General features: G+C 53.2%; 3 protein-coding genes across 3 annotated transcripts; all 3 read left to right on the top strand.

Annotated features, from left to right (window-relative positions):
* The first annotated feature begins 3,927 nt into the window (after window positions 1-3,927).
* Window positions 3,928-5,738, top strand: HOXD13 (homeobox D13). The gene is made up of 2 exons (XM_081583194.1): window positions 3,928-4,702; window positions 5,488-5,738. Exons 1-2 carry the CDS (start codon window positions 3,928-3,930, stop codon window positions 5,736-5,738), a joined length of 1,026 nt encoding a protein of 341 aa, XP_081439320.1.
* Window positions 5,739-10,809: 5,071 nt separating this feature from the next.
* HOXD12 (homeobox D12) lies at window positions 10,810-11,771 on the top strand. Its single transcript, XM_081575808.1, has 2 exons — window positions 10,810-11,380; window positions 11,533-11,771. The coding sequence occupies exons 1-2, from the start codon at window positions 10,810-10,812 to the stop codon at window positions 11,769-11,771; spliced, it is 810 nt and encodes a 269-aa protein (XP_081431934.1).
* Window positions 11,772-18,245: 6,474 nt separating this feature from the next.
* HOXD11 (homeobox D11) lies at window positions 18,246-20,485 on the top strand. Its single transcript, XM_081583187.1, has 2 exons — window positions 18,246-19,023; window positions 19,767-20,485. Exons 1-2 carry the CDS (start codon window positions 18,246-18,248, stop codon window positions 20,000-20,002), a joined length of 1,014 nt encoding a protein of 337 aa, XP_081439313.1. The 3' UTR covers window positions 20,003-20,485.
* The last annotated feature ends 1,979 nt before the right edge of the window (window positions 20,486-22,464 follow it).

Here is a 22,464-nt window from a genome sequence, read left to right as displayed (position 1 = left end):
GGAGGTAAACCTGGTTTCACCAAATAGCACTTCGGTTTGAAGCGGTTTGTTGTTGTTGCAAACAATTTACATTTAATAAAGCCTGTGTTGTTAAATTCAAATGGAATACATCTCAGACACAGAAAGTGCCTAAAGTCAGGATTCCGCTGTCTCACTTTTGCTAAAGATCCCTTTCTTTATCCCGGGTTTGTTGTTGTTTTTAATCCTTTCGATATTTCCAAACTGAGTGAAACTGGGTATTGCCTGTAGAGGGAAAATTAGCTCCAAAGTTGGTAGAGCACAGACTTGGTCTTAACCAAGAACTGTCCAGCCTGTTCCAGTGGATTTAAGACTTTACTTTGGAATTAAGACTATTTCTACACTGAAGTTTTGGCTTCTTACAAGTTAATTAGGGTGGTGTCCTATACTTTCTCGTGTGGCCGTCAAGGAAAAAGTTTTCAAAGTAGTTCCTGGGACTCCATTCTGTTAGGACCAGGCTATTGCTGTAATGGCCACCGATTAAGTGATTAATTGAGCTCGATGCTTTCTTGGCAAGAGGAGGAACTTACATTCTTCAATAAATCTAAATTGCAGCCTGTATCTACCCATTTCCCAATCCAGGACAGGAACATGATCTGAAATATCAGCCACAAGGAGGAAAAGAGAGGATGTGACTCCCAGAACAGCATCAATTCCCAAAAAAGAGTGTTTGGGCAGGCTAAGGAGGGAAAGGAGCAAGTGGGAGAGGAGAGCAGGGCTTTGGGCAATGAAGGGCCATCTTGAGTTTCTCCCCAAAATCAGGAAAGATGGCAAAATTGGTTTCACTGAATAACTGCACATCAGTTTTTGGAGACATTTTTGGTTTGCAAAGATTTTCATGTAATAAAGACTATTTATGTTGTTAAAGCCTCAACATAATACACCCCCTCGCACACACATATGTAGTGTTCAGTCTGTGCTCCTGGCCAGCTAAAGAAAAAATTTCCCAGTAAGTTTAAACCTAAAGTCAGCTTGGATACAGGGTATACAGGGTATACAAGCTAAATGAAATGTTTCTGCAAGTTCACCCTCAAAATTCCTCCACTACCTACCACCCTGAGTTGTAAACTGTGTGTCATCTTAGTTCATAAACAGAACAGCCCTGACTTTGCCTGGTACTCAACCACAGCCCCATGATCTAATAGCAGAAGTTGCCCTGGGATACTGGGTTTAGGGGGCCCTCACAGGGTCAAGTCAGAACCTCCTTCCTAAGGGGAATACCCTCCTCCAGGGCCAGGACCTAGAAGGCTGTGCTGGAAGAGAGTACAACTGCAGAATAGCAAGAGGCTAGGCTTATTGTTCAAAACCTCCCTGGTCTCTGAATATCCACTCGCTAGGATGGGTAGAGAAACTCCATGTCTTGCCAAAGTTCCACAAGGAACTAGAGGCATGGCCACCATTGAGAAGTGTCTTTCACAGAGCATTATTTCAGACTTTGCTTCCAGTCCTGAACAACTTACTTTGCTGCATCAGCAATTAAGCCAAAAATGAGGGGCTGTCTGAAATCAGAAAAACTTGACAAGTCCTTCCTTCTCATCTTAATCTCATTTTCCTCATTTTAAAGCATATAATCAGTCATTAATATATATTTATCAGATAAAAATGGACCAGAAATTCCAGAACTCAAAATCACAGTGATATTTAGTTTTAAGAGACTGAAAGTTCGTTGGTTCCAGTTATGTTTTAGAAATATTTCGACGAATTTGTTGAGGTCACAGAAAAAATTTTTTAAGTATCTCCATGTTTTCCCTCTCTGAGAAAAAGAAAAGGATACAAAGGAAAAATAATAGCATTTCAGGGCCGCCTCCATGATTGGTTTGGTAATGAAATTGTTGGGTAAAGAGACCCCAGCCAAAGTCTTCCAAAAAGTCAGCAATCTTGTCACCTGGCTCTGGCGGGTATTAAACAAACAAACAAACAAAAATCCAGCTTCTCTTGCTAACTTCTGCCTTCTCTCAAGTAGCCAAAATTGTTCTCATCAGCAAAGTTACATTCCCTACAATTTTCTGCAGAGGCTTAGGCCCCTCCTGTCTCGAATTGATCATGAACATGTCTAAGACTTCAAAAAGGTCAAGTCTCCTGCTTTTCCTTTCCAGCGCCCCTCTCATAACTTTCCCCTTTATTTGAGCCTTTTATGGTTACTGCGTTTTGCGTGTCAACACTCCCAACACCACCAGCCCACCCTGCGATGTCTGACCAGGCCCAAGCCGGCCTGCCTCCCTGGCTCTTTTGCTTGCCCCATCCAAGTCCTGTCTTGGTCCAGAAACAGCAGGGCTAGGTGACAAGCTGGCTTCACCAATCACAGGCTCATGGGAGCGATTTTCTTGGAGATGGGCTGGCCTGGGGAGCTGATCCTAAAGAACGAAATGGGCTCACTCTGAGGGCTCTCCCACACACCCCAGTATCCTCGGCTCATCAGATCTAACGTTGCTTCTAAAGTGCATCCTTAAATTTGCCACAGGACTCACATCGGACAATGGCTAAGATGGAGGATGATGGACTGGGGCCCTGTGGCTGAGGAATGGAAGGAAGTGTTGAAAAGACTTCAGGGTTGTGATCTCCGCACCCTGGCGGGGCTGTCCGAGGCCCACTCTACCCCCTCGAAGTCAGACCCTGTTGCTTTCGGCTGTTCCTATTACAAGCCCCAAGTTTGTTTGGAAAAAACACTCTCTTGATCTGCCCCTCTCGATTCTCTGCGGTTGGCAGCTAGGAAAAGAAAGCGAAACAAAGGTCCCTGGGAAAGTGAAGTTTTCAATTAATTGGTGTAAGTAACGGGCGGGGGTGGGTGGTGGCTGCAAAATGCATGAGGCAGTTCGGCTGCAGGGCGAGGCGCAGAAGTTTCCAGGAGGGCGGCAGAGTAGCTTTCTCTGGGCGCCCTCCACAGGGTCGGACCCGGGGAGGCTGCGCCAGGACTCGGGAGCCCAGCTCAGGAGGCGACTCCCGGCTGGCTTGACTGTAGAGGCGAATAGCGTGGACCAGGCTTCCGGACTTTTCTCGGGTTCGCCGCTCCGAGGACAGGTCTTTCGTCCGCTTGACTTACTTGTAAGTCTCTGCCCCCCCGCCCCCAGGACGGCTTGGTGGGCATTTTCCGGGTGGACAGTGTGTGCAAATTGGGGCGGAGGTGGGGGTTGTGCTTCAGTTGGTCTTAATTCGGAGGATCGCTTGGGAGAACTTGCATTAAAAGTCTTCGACCCGTAACAACGCGCAAGGTAGGGAAAATTAGTTCCCTCGGGTTTGGGGTCTAGGTCAGCTAATCCCAGGCATTAAGCAACAGGATCAAAACCCGTCTGTTTTCACATCATTCTGATCATCTCTGTCCTTTGCCTTCATTTAGTTGTGCAGCTCAGGGAGCCAAGGAGAGGTGGCAAAAACAGCCGTGGCCGAGACAAGGCGCAGGCCTCGGCGCCCGCCTCGGTCGCAGACAGGGCCCAGGATGGGCGGTCGCGCAATCAGCTCGTGGGGGTGGCTGCGCCGCAAACGCCTGGGTCCGGGGGCGGGCGGGAAGGGGCGGTGGGCTGCACAAGAGCTGGGGAGGGGTAGGGGCCCGGGTGGGTGGGTCCACCGGGCCCGGGCCGGGAGCCAGGCTCTCCCGAGCCCCCCATCCCCACGTGGCCCCGCGCAGCCAATGGCACGGCCCCGAGCGGGAGCCCTCGGGGAGGGAGGCGGCCCCCCGACCGGCCCAGGCCCCCTCCCAACCTGAACTTCGTTTTTATAAACGTCCCACGATGAGCTAACCTGTTGGAGGGCGGGCGGGCGGGCGGGCGGGAGGCGGGAGGCTCGCAGAGGGAGAGAGGGCGAGAGGAAGAGGGCGGGAGCGAGAGAACAGGAGAGAAAGGAGAGGAGGGAGGAGGCGCGCAGCGCCATGGTGTCTTGCACGGGGCCGGGGCCGGGGCCGGGCCGGGCCGGGCCATGAGCCGCGCCGGGAGCTGGGACATGGACGGGCTGCGGGCGGACGGCGGGGCCGGCGGGGCGGCCCCGGCCTCGTCGTCCTCCTCCTCCTCTGTGGCGGCAGCGGCGCCAGGCCAGTGTCGCGGCTTCCTCTCGGCGCCAGTGTTCGCCGGCACACACTCTGGGCGCGCTGCGGCCGCGGCGGCCGCGGCGGCGGCGGCGGCGGCGGCGGCCTCAGGCTTCGCGTACCCGGGGACCTCTGAGCGCGCGGGCTCCGCCTCGTCGTCGTCATCTTCGGCTGTGGTCGCGGCGCGCCCGGAGGCTCCCTCCGCCAAAGAGTGCCCAGCGCCCGGCACAGCCGCTGCAGCGCCCCCGGGCGCCCCGGCCCTGGGTTACGGCTACCACTTCGGCAACGGCTACTATAGCTGTCGCATGTCGCACGGCGTGGGCTTACAGCAGAATGCTCTCAAGTCGTCGCCGCACGCCTCGCTGGGAGGCTTCCCGGTGGAGAAGTACATGGACGTGTCGGGCCTGGCAAGCAGCAGCGTACCAGCCAACGAGGTGCCCGCGCGAGCCAAGGAGGTGTCCTTCTACCAGGGCTACACGAGCCCCTACCAGCATGTGCCCGGCTACATCGACATGGTGTCTACCTTCAGCTCCGGGGAGCCTCGGCACGAGGCGTACATCTCCATGGAAGGCTACCAGTCTTGGACGCTGGCCAACGGGTGGAACAGCCAGGTGTACTGCGCCAAGGACCAGCCACAGGGCTCTCACTTTTGGAAGTCATCCTTTCCAGGTAGGGACGTTGGGAAAGGGAGAAGGGCAAGAGGGAGAAATGCAGGGAGGGAGGTAGAGGAAGAGAGAAAGAAGGAAAAGAAAGGACTGGGAGTCTGCACCCCTACTTGGGAGTTGGGTGCCTGTCCTCCTCTCCCAACCACGGTTAAACCCAGTGGAACAGTTGGTCCAGTTTGTGTGAAATCTGTAAATTCATCCCTTGATTTAAACTGCCTCTCTCACAACGCTTTTCTTTTTGTGTGTGGGCATAGGCCTATTTTTCTCCTTAAGTTGAAGGTCTTTGCTGCCCTTTGCTCAGGCCTTGGCCCCTCCTCCCCAAAGAGGTGTTAAGAAGTTGAGCCCCTCTTTCCAAGGACATGAATGCCCCAGAATGCCACTAAAGCTTCCAAGAGCTCACAAACTCCAAGGAACACAAGAAATCAAAGTCTGAACAAACAGCCTGGGTTTTTCTTAAGTCTATGTATGTTCGTATGTTTGCAACCAGCATTTGCAGAAACTGTCCTTATGAGATCCCCCAACAACCACACCATAAAATCTCAGGCTTGTTAAGATGCCGGTGTAAGAAACCATGATGATCCATCAAATTGGCCTTCACTTTGAAGTGTAAATAATCTTTCTTTAATAATGTGTAAATAATATGTCTGTATAAATAATAATAAAGTGTAAACAGCCTGGCTTTCTTCATTCTCTATACCCTTTCCAAGTCTACACACAGTCCCCACTGTGTGCTCCACATATCCCCATCTAATTTTTCCCATTCTGTTTTTTTTTTTTTTTAAATACCAGGGGATGTGGCTCTAAATCAGCCAGACATGTGTGTCTACCGTCGGGGGAGAAAGAAGAGGGTGCCCTACACCAAACTGCAGCTCAAAGAACTGGAGAACGAATACGCCATTAACAAGTTCATTAACAAGGACAAGCGGCGGCGAATCTCGGCTGCCACGAACCTATCCGAGAGACAAGTGACCATTTGGTTTCAGAACCGAAGAGTGAAAGACAAGAAAATCGTCTCCAAGCTCAAAGACACTGTCTCTTGATGTGGACCAGATTGGCCACAGAGTTTAAATGCTTTCGGTTGCCTCCAAAAGACTTTTGGAAAGACTTGAATATGTATTTAATTCCCCCAATCCCCTGCCAGTGATGGCAAATTTTGTGAATTGTTTTTCTCTTTTCCCCTTATCTGGCTCTAAAACCTTTTGCTGCCCAACCTGACTTTGTACTTCTGTTTCTTACTTATTATTGATTTTGCTCTTGTCTAGGTTTATTTTTTACGACTTTTTAATGTTCTGTTTCTCCCTCCAGGCCAGTATAAAGGACTTGAAGTATTTTTGAATAATCCCTCCAAATGAATTTCATAAGTGCCATTCTGATTTTAGGGTTTTATTTTTTTAAATCACTCTTTATGCCTGTTTCCAGCACTTACTATCTTCATAATCCATTAGGGCAGAAGGATTTGGATTTGCAGTCATTCATATCCTGTGATTGGGTAATTGAATCATTAGCTCTCAGCAGTCACCCTGGGGCAAATGGAAACAGCTCTGGGCAAGCAGTATTCTAGGGTCACTGGGAAAGTCTGAAAACAGGAGGCTGGGGGTACTGTGATGGCTTTTAAAGCAGCTGCCTTATTAAATAGAGTTTGTATCAATAGTGGAGTGAAGACAATCTTTCAGACATTGGGTCATTTGCTGCTGTATGTGTACAATATGCCCTGTAGATATGTGCTTTTATAATCTTTAATTTGGAAATAATGTGTCTTCATGGATGCCTTCATTTCTCTAGACACAGATTTTTAAATGGCTGCAATTCGCAGAGTGACCCAGGGATGGTATAAATGCATTCCCTCTCCTTGGCCTCCAATTTGTGGAGCTAGAACTGAGGCCATCTCCTCAGTTCCCTTAAAGAGGCTTGAATAGATGTGGCCATGGGTGGGAACTTTAATCCAGAACCCAATGAAGAGCTTGACTGTCTGAACACATGTATTGGGCTCTTGTGGAGCTTAAAGCATCTAACAAGTGTGGGAAATGTGGAGCTCTGAAGTCTAGGAAGAAAAAAATAAAAGATGCCTCTGAAAATGATGATAAATAACTACTTTTAAAGTGCTGCATATTTATACAACTGAGATTATTTTTGTAGATGCAATGTCTGTGAGCTGAGACACATGGGCAGTGCTTCAGGCATTTAAAAATCACTTTTTACTCCTAGGGAGATGCAAATAAACAGAACTCTCTTGTTTCTTCTGAGTCTTTATAAATTTGTTTTCTTTTTCCAAGCTCTTGTTGCCTCTAGAAACTGTTCTTATTTATTATAAAATCTTGTTATCCCGAATGCCAAGGTTCCCTGTAGATGAAGGAAACTCAATACCAGTTCTGGTCTCTAAAACCTCCAGGCTCTGCACTTCTATCACCCTTTCCCCCTCCTTTTCCCGTGGCTTTAACATAAATAGTGATATCTTTAAATTAGGATATAATTTGTGGTGTCTAAAATTATATTTTTCTACCAGACCAGCTTTAAAAAAAATCCCCAATAAAATTCTACTTCTCTTTCAAAAGAAAATTATCAGCTTATTCAAATGGCTTTATTTTTTAAACCAATATAATATATATGTGCTCGGGTTGGCGATTTTCTTCCTAGAAAGGCTGTTATAAATATCTATTCTAGGAAGGTCTTGAAATTAGTCATATCCATATTTGGAAACTGAAAAAGAAACATTTCAGGCTTATCCCTTATCGCTTTCTCCCGGCAGTCTGCACACAACAGTTGAAGGCTGAAACCGTAATTATACACCCTAAACCTCTAGACGCAATTTTTAGGCACTAGGAACTTTATTTCTGAGGGCATTTTGCCACTCAGGGAAATGGCCGCTAAGGAACTGGATGCCTCGTCGTTGTTAGCGCCCGGGCGCAATGATTTCAATGGCTGCTAACTTTTTGGTATGCGAGTTAAATATAGTTGTTTAAAACCTCACACAATATGGAAACTCTTCTGGTGGGAGAATTCCCCTGTGGATCTGCCAGAGAAAACTCAGAGACCCAAAGTTTAGAGCTACTTTCGTTTTCTCCGCCTCGGCTTGATTTTTTTTTTTTCCCCCGTATCTTGCAACCGACTGCAAGCAGACAACTTCTTTTTAATTGAGAGACAGATAGGCAGACATAAGCAGAGACAGAGAGAAAAGGAAAAGTGACCACGATTCAATCTCTCAAGAAGAAATAACCCCTGAAAATGTGGCCACACGGTCCCGACGTTCCACTTCGGTTAGAGTCACTAACTTATTTCTCTCTTTCTCACAAGATGTGTTTTTATTTAAAACGGGCCTGTTTCCCTTCTCTATCGTCGTTCCTCTCCCCTTCTTTTCTTTTTGTAAATTCCAGGCTCCGGAACCGCACCCCATCTCCCAGGTCCATTTCTCAGGTTTCCTGCCTTGGATGGTAGGGAGGATTGCCTCGAGGTTTTCCTTTCATCTGTAGTTTGCCGGTCAATTTTCCCCGCCTAAGAGAAACAGGAGGATTGCTAAAGATGAAAACTGCGTTCAAAACGCTCTCCAGTGGAATTTGAATTGACGGCTAAATCAATAACAGATGAAGACTTTGTTATTTATATGCATTCCTTTTATATTCCAAATTGAGGAGCGGAGCCGATCAATGGCCGGAGGGCTGGTAGGGGGACCCACGAGGCGACCGGAGGAAGCTTCAGGGAGAGGCCTTTGCTGCCGGTGAAGACTGAAAGGCCACCGGCAGAGCGCCTCCAAAACCTGGCAGGTTTCGAGCGCCGCCGGTGGAGAATCAAGGCCCGCGCGTCTACGCGCGATCCAAGAGGTGAAGGAGACTTCGGAGCTGGGACTTACCGCCAGACAAAGGGGCGGCCGCGACCCTTCCCCGTCTCTGGCAGCCATCCGGATCCCTGTGGCTCCGCCGTCCCGGCCAGCCTTGCCGCTACCATCTCCGGCGTTCCGAGATGCTCGGCCGCGCCTGGCCGCGGGCCGTGACCGCACAGGCTGGCGACCCCAGGCCGGCTGAGCCGTCCTTCACTGTTGATCTTGACCGTGCGGCGGCGCCTCGCCAGGCGTGGAGCTCGCTCGCCATCTCCTGGGCAGTAGGCGGCATTGGCAGAGCTCGCCGTGTAACTCCGTGACCATATCCTCCTTTCCCATTCTGCAGTTCACCAGCCAAGCCTCTGGCACCCTCCCACTTCGTCTCCCTCCCACCCTGTCCCCAGCCTGCCAGCTCTAACATACAACTTTGTCTGCTGGACCTAGGAAATCATAAGCCCAGAAGATGAGATGGGGCTGCTGGGCATCATCTGAGCCAAGGAGAAAGGAGAGTCTAGTTGTTCTTTTCTATTTCTCTCTCGATTCCTTTATACCTCTAGTCCCGTTGGGCAAACCGCAGCAAGTATCCGCCTAAGCGTCCGAAGTAGACACCCCTGGACCTGGAAATACTACTGAGATAGGAAGAGAAAGGACTGCAGGCACCCCATTGAAACTGGAACTTTCAGATTTAGGGAGGTTGCAGCTCCTCGAAAACCGGGAGAGTTTCCCTGAGAGCCCAGGATCCCTAAGTCCCCAGGAACTGAGGCTGCAGCGCGTGCCTACACCCCCCACGAAAGGACAAGGGAATGGAATGTGTCTGTTTCTAAGCTCTTAAGGAAACTCTGACGGAGCCCTGAGGAGCCCAGACTTGCCACCCCACCCCCATCCCCACCCCCTACCCCCTCCCCAGAGCGAGGGGAAGAGGCCGATTGCGTTCCCCAGAGCCGCCCAATTGGTCGCCATAACTCACACAATAAAGTCGCAGCGCGGTGGTCAGCCTTGCCCTCCGGCGGCGCCTGTGTGGTCTCTGTGCCTGAGCTGGCGGTCTAACCAATTCCAGCTTGGCTCGGGGACCGCGAGGCGGGCTGCAGGCTGGGGCGGAGGCCAGTCACGGGGTCGCTGGGGGTCTTGGGGCCGGAGGCAGGAAAGGAGGACCCTGAGCCCTCTGGCCACGCTGGACCGGAGGAACTGCGGCCGGGGGCTGCCGCATTGCTCCCAGCAAGGGAGCGCTGCCTCCCGCCTCCCTGTTCGCCAGACCTCCGAACCCGCCAGCTGCCCGCGCGCCCCTGGAGGCGCCGAGCAGAGGAACGCAATTAGTCTGCTGCCTCGGTGTGCCCGGCTGTTCCCAGCCGGTGTCTCTGGTCTTCTGTTCTTCAACACCAGGTCAGGGGAGCTCGCTCTATTGCACGCCACGGAGTGAATGAACATCTCGGAACTCTGGTTTGCAGGCTGTAATCGCCAAGGTGAACTGCTGGCAATTAAAAGAATGTAGCCTTTGGCCACGATTGGCGAATCAAGCAGCCCGGGTCCCCAGGCCAGCGTTCTCCACGGAGCCGGATGGTGACTGTACTAGGAGCAGAAGGCTGGGCCATGGTGAAGCACACCAAGAGGGATGTGAAGCCGCCTTCCTGGGCGCCAAACTTGGGCAGAATTTGCGATGCATTCCTCTTCAATCAGCAAACTATGCCTGCAGCCTGGGACCTGGGCTCAGGAAGCCCTGGGTTTTCACTACCAGGTCACCTGTGCAGAGTCCAGTCCAGAGGGATGAGGTAGGGAGGGACGGGGTAGGAGTAGCTTTGCTAAGGCCTACGGACAGAGGATGGGCTTACCAGACCAAGGGCTCTCTGGACAAGCCAGGAAGTGCGCCCTGCTGGAAAAGGCCTCAGCTCCAAGTGAAAGCTGGTAGAAGCAAGCCTGACCCAAGTAGCCAGCAGAAAACGGGAGTGCAAAGCCAGTCAAGACCAAGAAGGGTCCCAAGGGACATCAAGGCAGAGGTATCCGATGCCCAATGCCCACCAGCTCCTGAAATCGTCCAGGAAACTCGAAAAGGCTTCCATCTTCGCTCAATATGACTTGGCTCGGCCTGGCAACCTCGTCCTTCGCCATCGAATATTGCGGGTGTTATCATAATACCCTGAATGGGGTGGGGGGAGGGAAACGGGTCGGGGGATGTAGGCGGTGCTGAAATGACCGGCTTTGAAGAACCTGCAGGCGAAGTTTCGTCCAATCGTCTGAGCCTGTCCCTCTTATTCCCGGTTGTAACTAAATACTTCTGCGAGCGCAGCCCAAGCCCTTTGTTGGAGATGTGTGAGCGCAGTCTCTACAGAGCGGGCTATGTGGGCTCGCTTCTGAATCTGCAGTCGCCCGACTCCTTCTACTTTACCAACCTTCGGCCGAATGGCGGCCAATTGGCCGCTCTTCCCCCTATCTCGTACCCACGCGGCGCGCTGCCCTGGGCCACCACGCCCGCCTCCTGCGCCCCAGCGCAGCCTGCTGGTGCCACCGCCTACGGCAGCTTTTCCCAGCCCTACCTGGCTGGCTCTGGGCCTCTTGGCCTGCAGCCCCTGGGCGCCAAGGACGGATCCGAAGAACAGGCCAAGTTTTATACTCCGGACGCGGCCGCGGGGCCGGAGGAGCGTGGCCGTGCGCGGCTGCCCTTCATCCCGGAGTCTAGTCTGGCCCCTGCGGCCGCTGCTCTCAAAGCGGCCAAATACGACTACACGGGTATGGGCCGCGTCGCGCCGGGCTCTTCAACCCTGCTCGAGGGGACACCCTGCTCCGCCGGTTTCAAGGACGACGCCAAAGGCCCGCTCAACTTGAACATGACAGTGCAGGCGGGCGTCGCCTCCTGCCTGCGACCTTCGCTGCCCGACGGTAAAGGGTGGCCAGGCTCCCCAAGCAAAGCTCCCCGGGCCGGGGGTGGGAGGTAGGGTGCTGGGGAGAGTGTGTAGAGGGAGGGAAGCCGCCAGGGGCGGGCAGGCAACTGGGAGCGGGCTGGACTGACTTGGGTTGGGGCTGTGTTGCAGGCCTGCCGTGGGGGGCGGCCCCGGGGAGGGCCCGCAAGAAGCGGAAACCCTACACAAAGCAGCAGATTGCGGAATTGGAGAACGAATTCCTTCTCAACGAATTCATCAACCGGCAGAAGCGCAAGGAATTGTCCAACAGGCTAAACCTCAGCGACCAGCAAGTCAAAATTTGGTTCCAGAACCGGCGTATGAAGAAGAAGCGCGTGGTGCTGCGCGAGCAGGCGTTGGCGTTGTACTAGCCCCGGCTGTGTCCCCAGCCGGGCTGGGCCTGCCTTCTTTTCAAGGCCTGGCCGTGAAGGAAGACAGGGGATGGGGCTTTTCCTTCTGCTCCTTCTACACTGGTTCCAGGTACCCTCCCTCTCAGACAGCAGCCCCAGAAGCCTGCAGGAGATTTGTTTGGAAACCTGGCCAGTTAAGCATCCCTGCTTTCCCCCTTTCTCATAGAAACCTGCAGAAGTCGCAGCATTGGCCCTGAAGTTTCCAGAGTGGGAGTCTAGGGGTCCTCTTAGCTGGGGTACTATCCCCCAGATTCACTTTTGTGCCCTTGTACTTGCATTTCTGCTTCCACCTGATTCATCTTCCAATCCCTTCCTGCCCAGCCCTTTCTGCATCCAGCAGGCACCTAACTAGGGCTCAGAGTGGAACTGAATTTAGGAAGACCTCCCCAGCAGAGTAGAAAGGGCTTCTTGTGGCAAAGCCAGATCTTGACTCTGGAGGAAGGAAAGGGCACCGTTCTCCCTTGGGAGGAGAGTAGCCACCTTAGACCTTCAGGAGGAAAAAGGAGTAAGGGGGCGTGGTGGCCAAACTCCAGAGACACCTTGGAGTCCAGGTTGGGCTGGCCCCTCCAGCTGGGCTGAATGGATTGGGCACTTCCTTCCCACAGATGGGATGAGCGAGGCTGGGGCTCCACAGCAAACGGCAGGCTCCAGATGGACTGGTAAAATCCCCATTTCTCCCACGTCCTCACACATACCTATGCTAGAGCCCTCCACTTTGTAACTAGACCTCCAGAGCTGAACTCTGGTGAGGAAAGCTCCTAGTTGGCTTTGAGGCTGAGTTGCACCAGGAGAGGGGGGGACATCCAGGGGGAGGTGGGAGTGAGCCAGGAAAGGGGGGGGGGTCCTACATTCTGCCTGTCCATAAGGCTTTCCTGGAGAGGTGGGAAAAGGTATCGACTGGTCTGTCTTTCTTTCTTGAATTATGGTAATGAGCCACTGAAGGGAGAGGTGAAGTCTCTCCCACCAGCCAGAAATCAGGAGGGTTAAAAAGGAGGCCCTTCAGATCCTCAGCCCCCTCTCTTCTCTCAACCAAGCAGAGAGAAGCAGAAGTTCCCTCTCCTCATCATCTTCACTGCCCACCAGCTTCACCAGGGGCCCCACTGCTGTGCTCTTTCTGAGGCTGTGTCTGACCTGCTCCAGCAGAGCCTGAGAGATTATGGGCCCTGTCAGGCTTGCTCTGTGGAGGCTGGGGTTGCTGAATGCCAGGTAGAGATGTCCTGGGTGTGTGGGGGTGTCCTGCCTTGATTTAAGTGACCCTAAGGGCCCCCCAAGATCCTTCCATCATCTCTGCCCCTTCTCCACCTCCTTCAGAGAAATAACTCCCTCTCTTCCAGTGAGATGCACGACAGCCCAAGAGTTGAAGATTTTTTCTCAAAGTACGATGGTGATTTATTCTCAGTGCAAGACCAAGAATTTTCAGTACAAGATCTGGAATGGACACCTCATGGGGCACCCTGAGCCTCAGCCCAACTGACCTCAGTTGATGTTTGGATGAATTGCATTTTCTCTGCTATCTAATAATTTTTGTAAGTGTTTTGTTTATTTTGTCAAAAACAATAGCTTGTATGTATCAGACATACAGAAATGTTTTCAGTGGAAATAAATATCCAAGTCCCAGTTAAGCTGTCATGGGACTGATGTCGGTTTTTCAAAATGTTTCAGATTCTCTTCTAATGTTTTTCAGGTCACCAAATTCGTTTTTCTTTCCTGGTTGCGGTTTCACTATGGGTGTCGACTTGACTGTTCATTAAATGAGAAAATGGCTTCCAAGTCAGTCGGGAAATGGTGTATAAAAGCCTATGAACAAAATATATAAAATACCAAGGTAGGGGAACCATGAGCAGCTTTCACCGTGTCCCACACACTAAGTGAACCCTCTGCTTGTTGCTGGCCGGGACTTCTGCGTTTTGCCTAAATTCTCAAACTTTGAAGCTTGCTATTATCAGGGGGCTGCCAAGATATGAGGTTCCTCGGACTTCAATACAAAACGTCTCTCCCTGCCATGTTTTTCCGGTCAGGCTTCTTGTGAATAGGCTATGTCCTGTGGAAATCCTCCATACTGGTCCCTCTGCCAGGAGCCCAGCAGACTCCCTTGGGAAATGTGGACCCGGCACCCTCTAGGTCTTCAGAGCCCCTAAATCAGGCCAGGAAACTTGGGGCCTGCTCAGTATTCTGAGCTCTTGCAGACCCCAGCTCCCTGCTAGCTCAGAGATGGAAACTAGAGAATTACTAGCTTTTAGCAAGTGGAAGAATTAGAAAAACGTTAAGTCTCTAATTTTGAGCATTCAATGGTTCCAACTCCCCTTCTCTGAAGCAAATCTGATGAAATATATTTTAAACAGCTCCTTTTAAAAAAAGAAAAAATGAAGCAAGAAGCTGCTGAGGGAGGCCCTATTATTTAGAAATGCTGGTAGGGCTCAGGGAGGCAATGGTATCAGAACTGAGTCTCTCTGAGTCCGGTAAGGTTTGCCCCCTTCAAAATAACCAAACAAAGGCAGAGGCCACACTCGGACCTCAGGTATGGCGGGCTGGGTAAAGGGCCAAGGAACCCAACTTAGACCAAGGCCCTAAGACAACACAGGGAGACCATTTTCTCTGCAATATATGCCATTATATCATTGTGTTCTCTCTCTTTAGCCTGGGATGTAGGGTGGAAGGAGATATTCGTGAAGACCACTCCCCAAAGAGATTGAAATTATTCTAAGTGTAAAATTTTGTCTGTTGACTGGAGCTTCAGTAGTGTTTTTCAAATCCATCCCTTTTGCTGATCCACACGACTATAAAGGCGGTGGTGTCCTTTCTCCCTTCCTAACCAAAGTCCCAGCAGGGATTTGGAAGCACGATGAAATCTGAAAAAAACAAATACCCCAGCAAAACGCTGAAATCTGAGTGTTTAACATTCCCTCGCACAAAGACAAATGCGTCCTCCGAAATGCTGCAGTCCAGGCGGGCCTCTTGACCAAGGAAAATGTTTTTAAACAAGGAAAAACGGCTTGGTCTGGCATTCAACCGGCTGAGAGCTCAGAGGGCCGGCCAGGAGACGCTTTTAAGGCCTGGGGGCTCTCCCCAAGGGAGGCGGGCTAGGGAGGCTTCCGGGAGGCGGGCGCGCGGAGGAGAAACCCAGAACCGTTGTAAATATTCATGTCTGTGGGGGTGAGAGGAGGGTGTGCCCCTTCACCCCGCCTCTTCCAGCTGCACCCACCCCCCCTTAGTGGGGGCGGGGGGCACAGCGGCTGTCCGACCGTCCTTGGACAAAGGTATTCTCCCCACATTTTTGTTCTTCGGTCACTTGACTTAGGGAGCCCATTCCGAAGACTTTGCAGGGAAGGGACAGGCTCTGGGTGTTTCCCTGCGTTTCTCCTCTTCTTTCGTTTCCTAAAAGAGCATAAATAATTAAAGTTGGGCAGGGAGGAAAAGCTTTCTTGCAGAACTGTAGTGGCAATAAATGAAATGACTCAGAATCTCTTCCCCAGTCAGTTTTTACGAGAGCTGCCAGACAGTGTCTGTTCACGTTCTCCAGATACCAGGGGCGCCCTGACAAAGTTAAGGTCAAGTTAGTGTCTTATCTTGGGTGGCTCAAAATTACCGCATCGCGTCCGGGCGCTGCGCGGAAAGCGACCACTCGCGGAGCTGCGGGCTGCGAGGACAGGGTCCGGTGCGCTCCCTGCGCTTCGAGTGGGGCCGCGCAGGCAAAGACGAGGCCACAGCCCTTGGATCTTCACGGTAGGTTCTCGAGCCGGACGCGCGGGTCGGGAGGCTGCGGTTTTCCTTGGGTTTCAGGGTGAGGATGGAGGAGAAAGCCGGGGCCAAAGGGCGAAGCGGGCTGGGCCAAGAACGAAAGCCTTGGCTTGGGTGTGGGGGCTAGGGGTCCGCGCTAATGCGCAGAGAGGGGCCGGCCGCCCCCTTCCCTGTGCACCCATGCGCCGCTGCAGATGGCGCACTCTCCCCCGCCAAAGCGCGCCTCCAGCCCGAGCGCCGTCGCCATGTCGTTGAACTTGAATGGTTCGTCCTCCCCCATTTTCCTCTTTAACGGTCAGCAGGCTCCACTTTGGGGGCAGCGGGCTGCCTGCGCCCCACCCGTGCAGAGAGAAGGTGCCAGAATCTTGCGCACTTGCACACACAGAAAGATCCAGCCGGGGGGCACCCCGCGGCCCCTGCCCTGGGTCCTGAGCGGCCACGGGGCTAATGTGCAGTGTCCGGGGAGCCATTTTAGGAGAGAGCTCCTGGGGCGTCAACTCCCAGCCCGAAAGGGAGAGGTTTGGGCAAGAGATGGAGATGGGGAGGCAGACAAGTGTGCCAGTGGTCTAGGCTGAGGAGAAGGGGGCCAGCTGGAATCTGGGCAAGGGTGCCAGCTGTGTGGAGGGTGCATGCAAGGATGGGCAGTTCTTGGATGGGGGTTTCTTGCTCTCCAGTCCCACCGACCTGTTTGCGCAGTGTTCGGAGGGAAGCTGAGGTGGGAGGGGGGCGGAGGAGAGAAAGTGGGAGGGAGAATGGGAGGGAGGAGATAAAAGAGGAAGGGGGGAACATTGGTCAGAAAAATAGATATGCGCTCTGATCACCCGCCTTTTCTCTGTCAGTCGGCATGGTGGGCAGAGCTCACGGCGCGGGCACTGCGGCGACCGGGGCCAGGGAGGGAACCAGCCTCACAACCTGCACTGCCTGTCTCGGGCGCAGGGCTGAGGCCTGGGACCAATGCTGGGATTGATTTCCTGGCAGAGGAATCCTGGGGAGCGAGAGGCAACCTCCTGCCCTCAGTTCCGGGATTCGGGTTTGGGGAGCTTTTTGCTAAGAGACTGGTTTCACCTTTGGAAAACGCTGGCTTTCCTGAGGCTGAGCCCAGGCCTCGCCTGGACCCACCCCACCCCCCAACTCCCCCACCCCCGGGCTAGAAAAGAGGGACGCAGCCGCCGCCGAGGAGAGTGAGGCCTTGGGGAGAGTGGATGGGGGGCCCTCAGAGTCGAGTGGAGAAGAGGGGCTTAAACCAGGAGACAAGAGCAGCTGAGAGCCCGCCCGTCACCCCCAGAGCCAACGGACCTCCGGGGAGCCCGCAGTGGCCCTGCAGGCCCTAGGGTGCTTCAGAAGCCTAGGGGAGAGGCGGCATGGATGCGTAGGCCTTGGCGGGGCTCCGACACAGGGAAGGAGATGGATGTGAGGCTGGTTGGTCTTATCCAGGCCAGAAGGCAGAGAGGGTGAGACGTGCGGAGGCACCGGCGGTTTGTCTCTGCTTGCTTGCTTGCGGAAAAGCGGGAAGCCCGGCACCCTGAGAGTAGGACTCCAGATCCTTTTGTTCAGTAGACCCCCAAGCTTCTGGAGGGCCACGGGGTATCTCCGCTGGCTGAATTCCCTCTTTGCTTTAGCACTGCAAGAGAAAAGGTGGAGAGGCGACAGGGAGAGAGATTGAGGCGGGGACACATAGCTGGGGGAAAGGAGGAGAGAGGATCGGGGGACCGAGTGAGCCAGCGGCAAGGAGGGGAGTAAAGTAAGAGGAAGGAAGAAGAAAAAAGGAAACGGGGAAGTGAAAGGAGAGAGGACCGGAGAGACAAGTGAGAAGACTGAAGGGGGACAAGGAAGGAGAAAGAGAAGAGAAGGCGACAGGGCAGAGTGGGCACCGAGACCCTGGGCCTGATGAGCTCCTGGTAGGCTTTTGGCGTGAGTGTTTTGAGGCTGGCATTCGCGCTCCAGGTCGGCGGTAGAGAGAGCCAAGTTACTGCTCGGCGTGAGCGCCGGGCAGAGAAATATGTAAATCAGGGCTCCTGGCTCCCCGAGAGCGGCGCAATTACGCGCCTTGAACTAGAAGCAACAAGCTCCTGGCGGGCAAACTGAAGAGGGTGGCGGCGTCACGGGGGAGGGAGCGGCTGCAGGAAGGGGTGTAGGGGGTGGGACCCTCACACCCTCACACCTAGTCCCAAGTGCCTGGAGCTGGGGCTCCCCCTCCGCGCTCCGCTTCTTTCCCTTCCCCCTTCCTCCCCCCTCCTCCCCCTCCCTCCTCCTCCTCCTGGCCGGCCTCAGTCCGCGTACTTAAAGCGGCGCGGGCAGGCGCGGGCGGGCGGCCCAGCCGGGCGGTGGCAGATGCACCCAGCAGTGGCAGCCGCCGGCGGCGCACAGGTGACCGGCCTGCGGCACAGCCCGGTCAGGGGGCGCCCGGGGAGAGCTGGCTGTAGAGGGAGGCCGATCTGCCCCCAGCGCGCGCGCGTCTCGGCGCCAGGAGCCGTCCCGGGGCGTGTTGGCGAGCACTGATATAGATATAAGGACATTTCTCTCCATGGCGTCACGTGACATAATTACCACCAGAATCAATCAAGATGAATTGCACGTCAGCGCCCGGTGGGGATTTTTGCTTAGTTGATCCTGGCCCAAGCCTCGTGTGCAATCGATGGCTCAGGTTGGCGGCGCGGGGAGCGGCCCGGGGCTCGCCGGCGCGCACGCCGCGGAGCCATGAACGACTTTGACGAGTGCGGCCCGAGCGCAGCCAGCATGTACCTGCCCGGCTGCGCCTACTATGTGGCCCCGTCGGACTTCGCCAGCAAGCCGTCGTTCCTGTCGCAACCGTCGTCCTGCCAGATGACTTTCCCCTACTCTTCCAACCTGGCGCCGCACGTCCAGCCCGTGCGCGAAGTGGCCTTCCGCGACTACGGCCTGGAGCGCGCCAAGTGGCCATACCGTGGCGGCGGCGGCAGCGGCGGCGCAGGGGGCGGCGGCGGCGGGGGCGGCCCCGGCGGGGGCGGCAGTGGTGGCGCCGGGGGCTACGCTCCCTACTACGCGGCTGCTGCTGCTGCGGCGGCGGCGGCGGCGGCGGCCGAGGAGGCGGCCATGCAGCGCGAGCTGCTCCCGCCCGCGGGCCGCCGGCCGGACGTGCTCTTCAAGGCGCCCGAGCCGGTGTGCGCCGCGCCCGGGCCGCCGCACGGCCCTGCGGGCGCCGCCTCCAACTTCTACAGCGCCGTGGGCCGCAACGGCATCCTGCCGCAGGGCTTCGACCAGTTCTACGAGGCTGCGCCCGGGCCCCCGTTCGCCGGGCCGCAGCCCCCTCCGCCGCCCGCGCCGCCGCAGCCCGAGGGCGCCGCCGACAAGAGCGACCCCAAGACGGCGGCCAGTGGCGGCGGGGGAAGTCCCTGCGCCAAGACGACCCCCGGCTCAGAGCCCAAGGGGGCGGCAGAAGGCGGCGACGGCGAGGTGCCCCCGGGGGAGGCGGGGGCTGAGAAGAGCGGAGGCACAGGTAGGCACCGGACGCGGGGTGGGCGGCTGGGCTTGGGGGCCGTGGGCGCGGGGGGGCGGAGGGGGCCTCCCTCTGCTTGCGCCGTTTTATGTGCTACTTTATAAGCGTTCGAAAGGGTTTATACATCCTATAAGATTTCCCTGGCCGTTGTAAAGCGTGTTTACGATAGGAAACCAATTTAGGTGGGCTTAAGGTAGACTTCGAGGAGGACATTAATCGCTGCAGAGAGCTTTCCCCCAGTTTCGTGCGTGGAGGGAGGTAGGAAGGGAGGGGAGATTTCAAGCCAATTTGTGACTGTGGACACTCGAGCCTCCTGCTTTTAAAGGAGTGGGGGGTTGGGGAGAGTTTGATCCTTGAACTGGACTTTATCCAAGCCTCTGGCTGACGCACGCTGCTGGCTAGAGTCGAGTAGATGCCCGGCACACTCTTGTTTCTCTCCCTTCTGAGTCCAGCTCAGAGCCTGCCTCGCTTTCTGCTTTCCCACCTCGATGCCAGGCTGTGTGTGTGTGTGTGTGTGTGTGTGTGTGTGTGTGTGTGTGTGTGTCGGGGCGTGAACACAGGTCCACGCCCGCACTCTCTCCTGTGCCCGCCCATATATCATCCCCCACGACGCAGGCAGGGCCTTTCAGCCATAGCAGGGACGTCCCCAACCGGCCGAGGCCTGGCCCTTGCGCGGCCCGAGCAGGCAGCCAGGGGTGGGCAGGCAGTGGCCTTTCTCACCCCTTGGTCTCTTTAACTTTCAGTGGCCCCCCAGCGGTCTCGGAAAAAGCGCTGTCCCTACACCAAGTACCAGATCCGCGAACTGGAACGCGAGTTTTTCTTTAACGTGTACATAAACAAAGAGAAAAGACTCCAACTCTCTCGGATGCTCAACCTCACTGACCGACAAGTCAAAATCTGGTTCCAGAATCGCAGGATGAAAGAAAAGAAACTGAACAGAGACCGTCTGCAGTATTTCACTGGAAACCCCTTATTTTGAGAGCTCCAGGAGCACCCCTCTCCCCTGAGCCCCACTCACCCACTCTCCTCCCCACCAGCCTGCCCTGAGCAGGCCCAATGTCCTTGGGTTTAATGACGCCTCTTCTCTGTGGAACTCCACGATTCCTTCCCACGGTCAACTCGGGACCTCCCAGCGACCACTGCAGCCTGCGGACGAGGTCGGGGACTTGGCCGAACGGATCCTAATAAGGGGAAAATGGTAAATGCAAACGTCCCTTTACAATTTTACCGCCAATGTGATGTTGTTCTTCCCTCTCTCTGAGCTCCCGTGGGGACGCTGTGGGATCTGTAGAGAGTTAGGCCGAGGGGTTGGAAGGCACTTGTTTTTGTTCTGAGTTTAAGGGACTGTATCTTTTCCCCTTGGTGAATGCAGATTATTTAAACTCTGGGAAATGTACCTTTGGTCTGTCGTATCAAGGCATGAGTCACTGTCTTTTGTGTGAATAAATGGTTTCTAGTAAAATGGAGGTTATAGCTTCAATACACTGTATGAATTCCTCTTTGAAGAAGTTTAGTGTCTGATTAGGATATTTTTGTGGCCAGAACCTTCTCCCTCAAGCAACTGAAAATTAAGTGAAAAGCTTTTTAATCCGGCTAAGATAAGACTTGTTCTCTCCCATCTCTTCTAAGCTACACTGGCATTAAAAATCACTTTAGGGATGACTCTGAATTGAAGATATGACCCAGCCATGCTGGTGCTGCCTGATCCAGGCAATGAGGCTGGGACATCAGGAACCTAAGAAACAAGTCTCCTTGCCCACCTCACCCTAGCCTACACCCAGGGTAGTAAACTTGGAATTCCTTTAAAAAAAAACAAAAAAAAAAAACCTGGGTAGGAGATCCAAATTCACTCTTAATAAGATGTCAAGGAGGCAGGGTCCCTTAAAAGAAGAAATAAAAACTAGAACCTTTCATTGAAACAAAATTAATTTTCCAAAGGGAAGGTATCAGGGCTAGAGAGGGCCTGGGTCCTTGCTGGTATCACAGGGACCTGGAGCAGAGAAGGTCTCCCTCACTGACCCGCCTTGGAAATAAAGCCCAGGACTCCAGACCACTTCTCACAGCATTTACCACTTCAAGTTAAAGAATGTGGTGGAGGCTGCACCGCACTTTATGTTGCAGGGCCAGGCCAGGCTGTTTACAAAACCTTGAACTGTCTAGACAACACCATAAAAGCCAAAGTTCTAAACAGCTTAATTGGGTTATATTATACACCTTCTGGTGGGCCCAAAAGAGATTTCCGCAATGTGCAATAAACTGGAAGAGTGAGAAAAGCTTCTCTTTCTCTGAAAAGAGTAAAGTGAATCTTATGACTCTTAACCTCTCATAAGTCCAAAGTCAAAAAATAAATCCATGAGCTATACAGCACCCCATGCATCTTCCAAGAAGGCATGCATTTCCAAATGCAGATTTTTTTTTTAATTATCAAAGCTTTTGGAAGGAAGGAAAAACATAAGTGCATAAGTGTATGCCTTTGAACTTCCAAAATGTCAAGGTCATCACCTTTAACCTTTCTGAATAATTAGGCGCCTTAAGGTTCTTCTGTGATATTCAACCGCCACCCACTCTCACACACACATGCTCATATACATCCAGAGCCCCACACACATTTATGACCACACAGAATCATATCGAGGGCTCACCATAAATCTAAGCAAATTCCTAATTTCAGGATCAATAACCTTAATTTCCCTTCAAACATTTGTGTAATTCAGTACCAATTGACTTCTTTTAAAAATACTGGTTATATTAAAATGTCTACCAGCATGCTTTTACTACAGCTAGGAAGTGCTGGTTTTTTGTTTTTGTTTTGTTTTTTTGCTTGGGGGGGTAGTCATAGATAGCAGTCCATTAGCTCTAATGAAGAAACGCTATTTTGAAAGTAGGCATTTGAAAAAGAAAGTTCTATTACAGACTTACTTCGTTATATTTGAAAAAAAAAGAAGTCACCCTGTCAAATAAATTGCTGTACTTTCTATGATATGGAACAAAAGAAAATATATTTATATTGTTTCCAAAAGCATCCCTCAACGTTTGGTTAAGGATGCGACAGAAACAAAGCCTACAATTGAATAATTTCGTTCAGAAGGGGACTCCTTTGTTTGGAATCCTAGGCATCCGTTACAATGTCAGTGCCCTAGTAATGTGATCATTCCAGGAGACTAAAACTGGTTTATTTTCTTCCCTCTCCATCTCTCTCTCTCTTGCTCTCTGGCTTGTTCTTTTTTAAATGCTGCGTCTAAATGTAGCAGCTTGTACGTCCACCACCTTAGTCAAGCCAAATCTAGAGATACCATTTCGCGTTTGCATGGCCTTGGAGAGCCACACGGGGGCGTGCTCACTTTCCAGAAGCCTCATTTGTCGGCGAGGCCGCCGTACCGTATCTTTCGGATACTGGATTCTAATATGCAATGTTAACCGGCTAGAAACCGCTAAGGTGTT

This window comes from Giraffa tippelskirchi, chromosome 3, assembly GCF_054371585.1.
Source record: "Giraffa tippelskirchi isolate mGirTip1 chromosome 3, T2T-mGirTip1v1.2.pri, whole genome shotgun sequence".
NCBI classification, from domain to species: Eukaryota; Metazoa; Chordata; class Mammalia; order Artiodactyla; family Giraffidae; genus Giraffa; species Giraffa tippelskirchi.
The sequence above is the reverse complement of the archived record's forward strand: the minus strand, read 5'-3'. Positions and strand labels throughout refer to the sequence as shown.

Bases quoted from the DNA above. Each gene is read 5' to 3' on its own strand.
- HOXD11 (XM_081583187.1), top strand. From the start codon at position 18,246: ATGAACGACTTTGACGAGTGCGGCCCGAGCGCAGCCAGCATGTACCTG. The intron at 19,024-19,766 runs GTAGGCACCGGA...TTTAACTTTCAG, and splicing joins TGAGAAGAGCGGAGGCACAG to TGGCCCCCCAGCGGTCTCGG.
- HOXD12 (XM_081575808.1), top strand. From the start codon at position 10,810: ATGTGTGAGCGCAGTCTCTACAGAGCGGGCTATGTGGGCTCGCTTCTG. The intron at 11,381-11,532 runs GTAAAGGGTGGC...GCTGTGTTGCAG, and splicing joins GCGACCTTCGCTGCCCGACG to GCCTGCCGTGGGGGGCGGCC.
- HOXD13 (XM_081583194.1), top strand. From the start codon at position 3,928: ATGAGCCGCGCCGGGAGCTGGGACATGGACGGGCTGCGGGCGGACGGC. The intron at 4,703-5,487 runs GTAGGGACGTTG...TTTAAATACCAG, and splicing joins TTGGAAGTCATCCTTTCCAG to GGGATGTGGCTCTAAATCAG.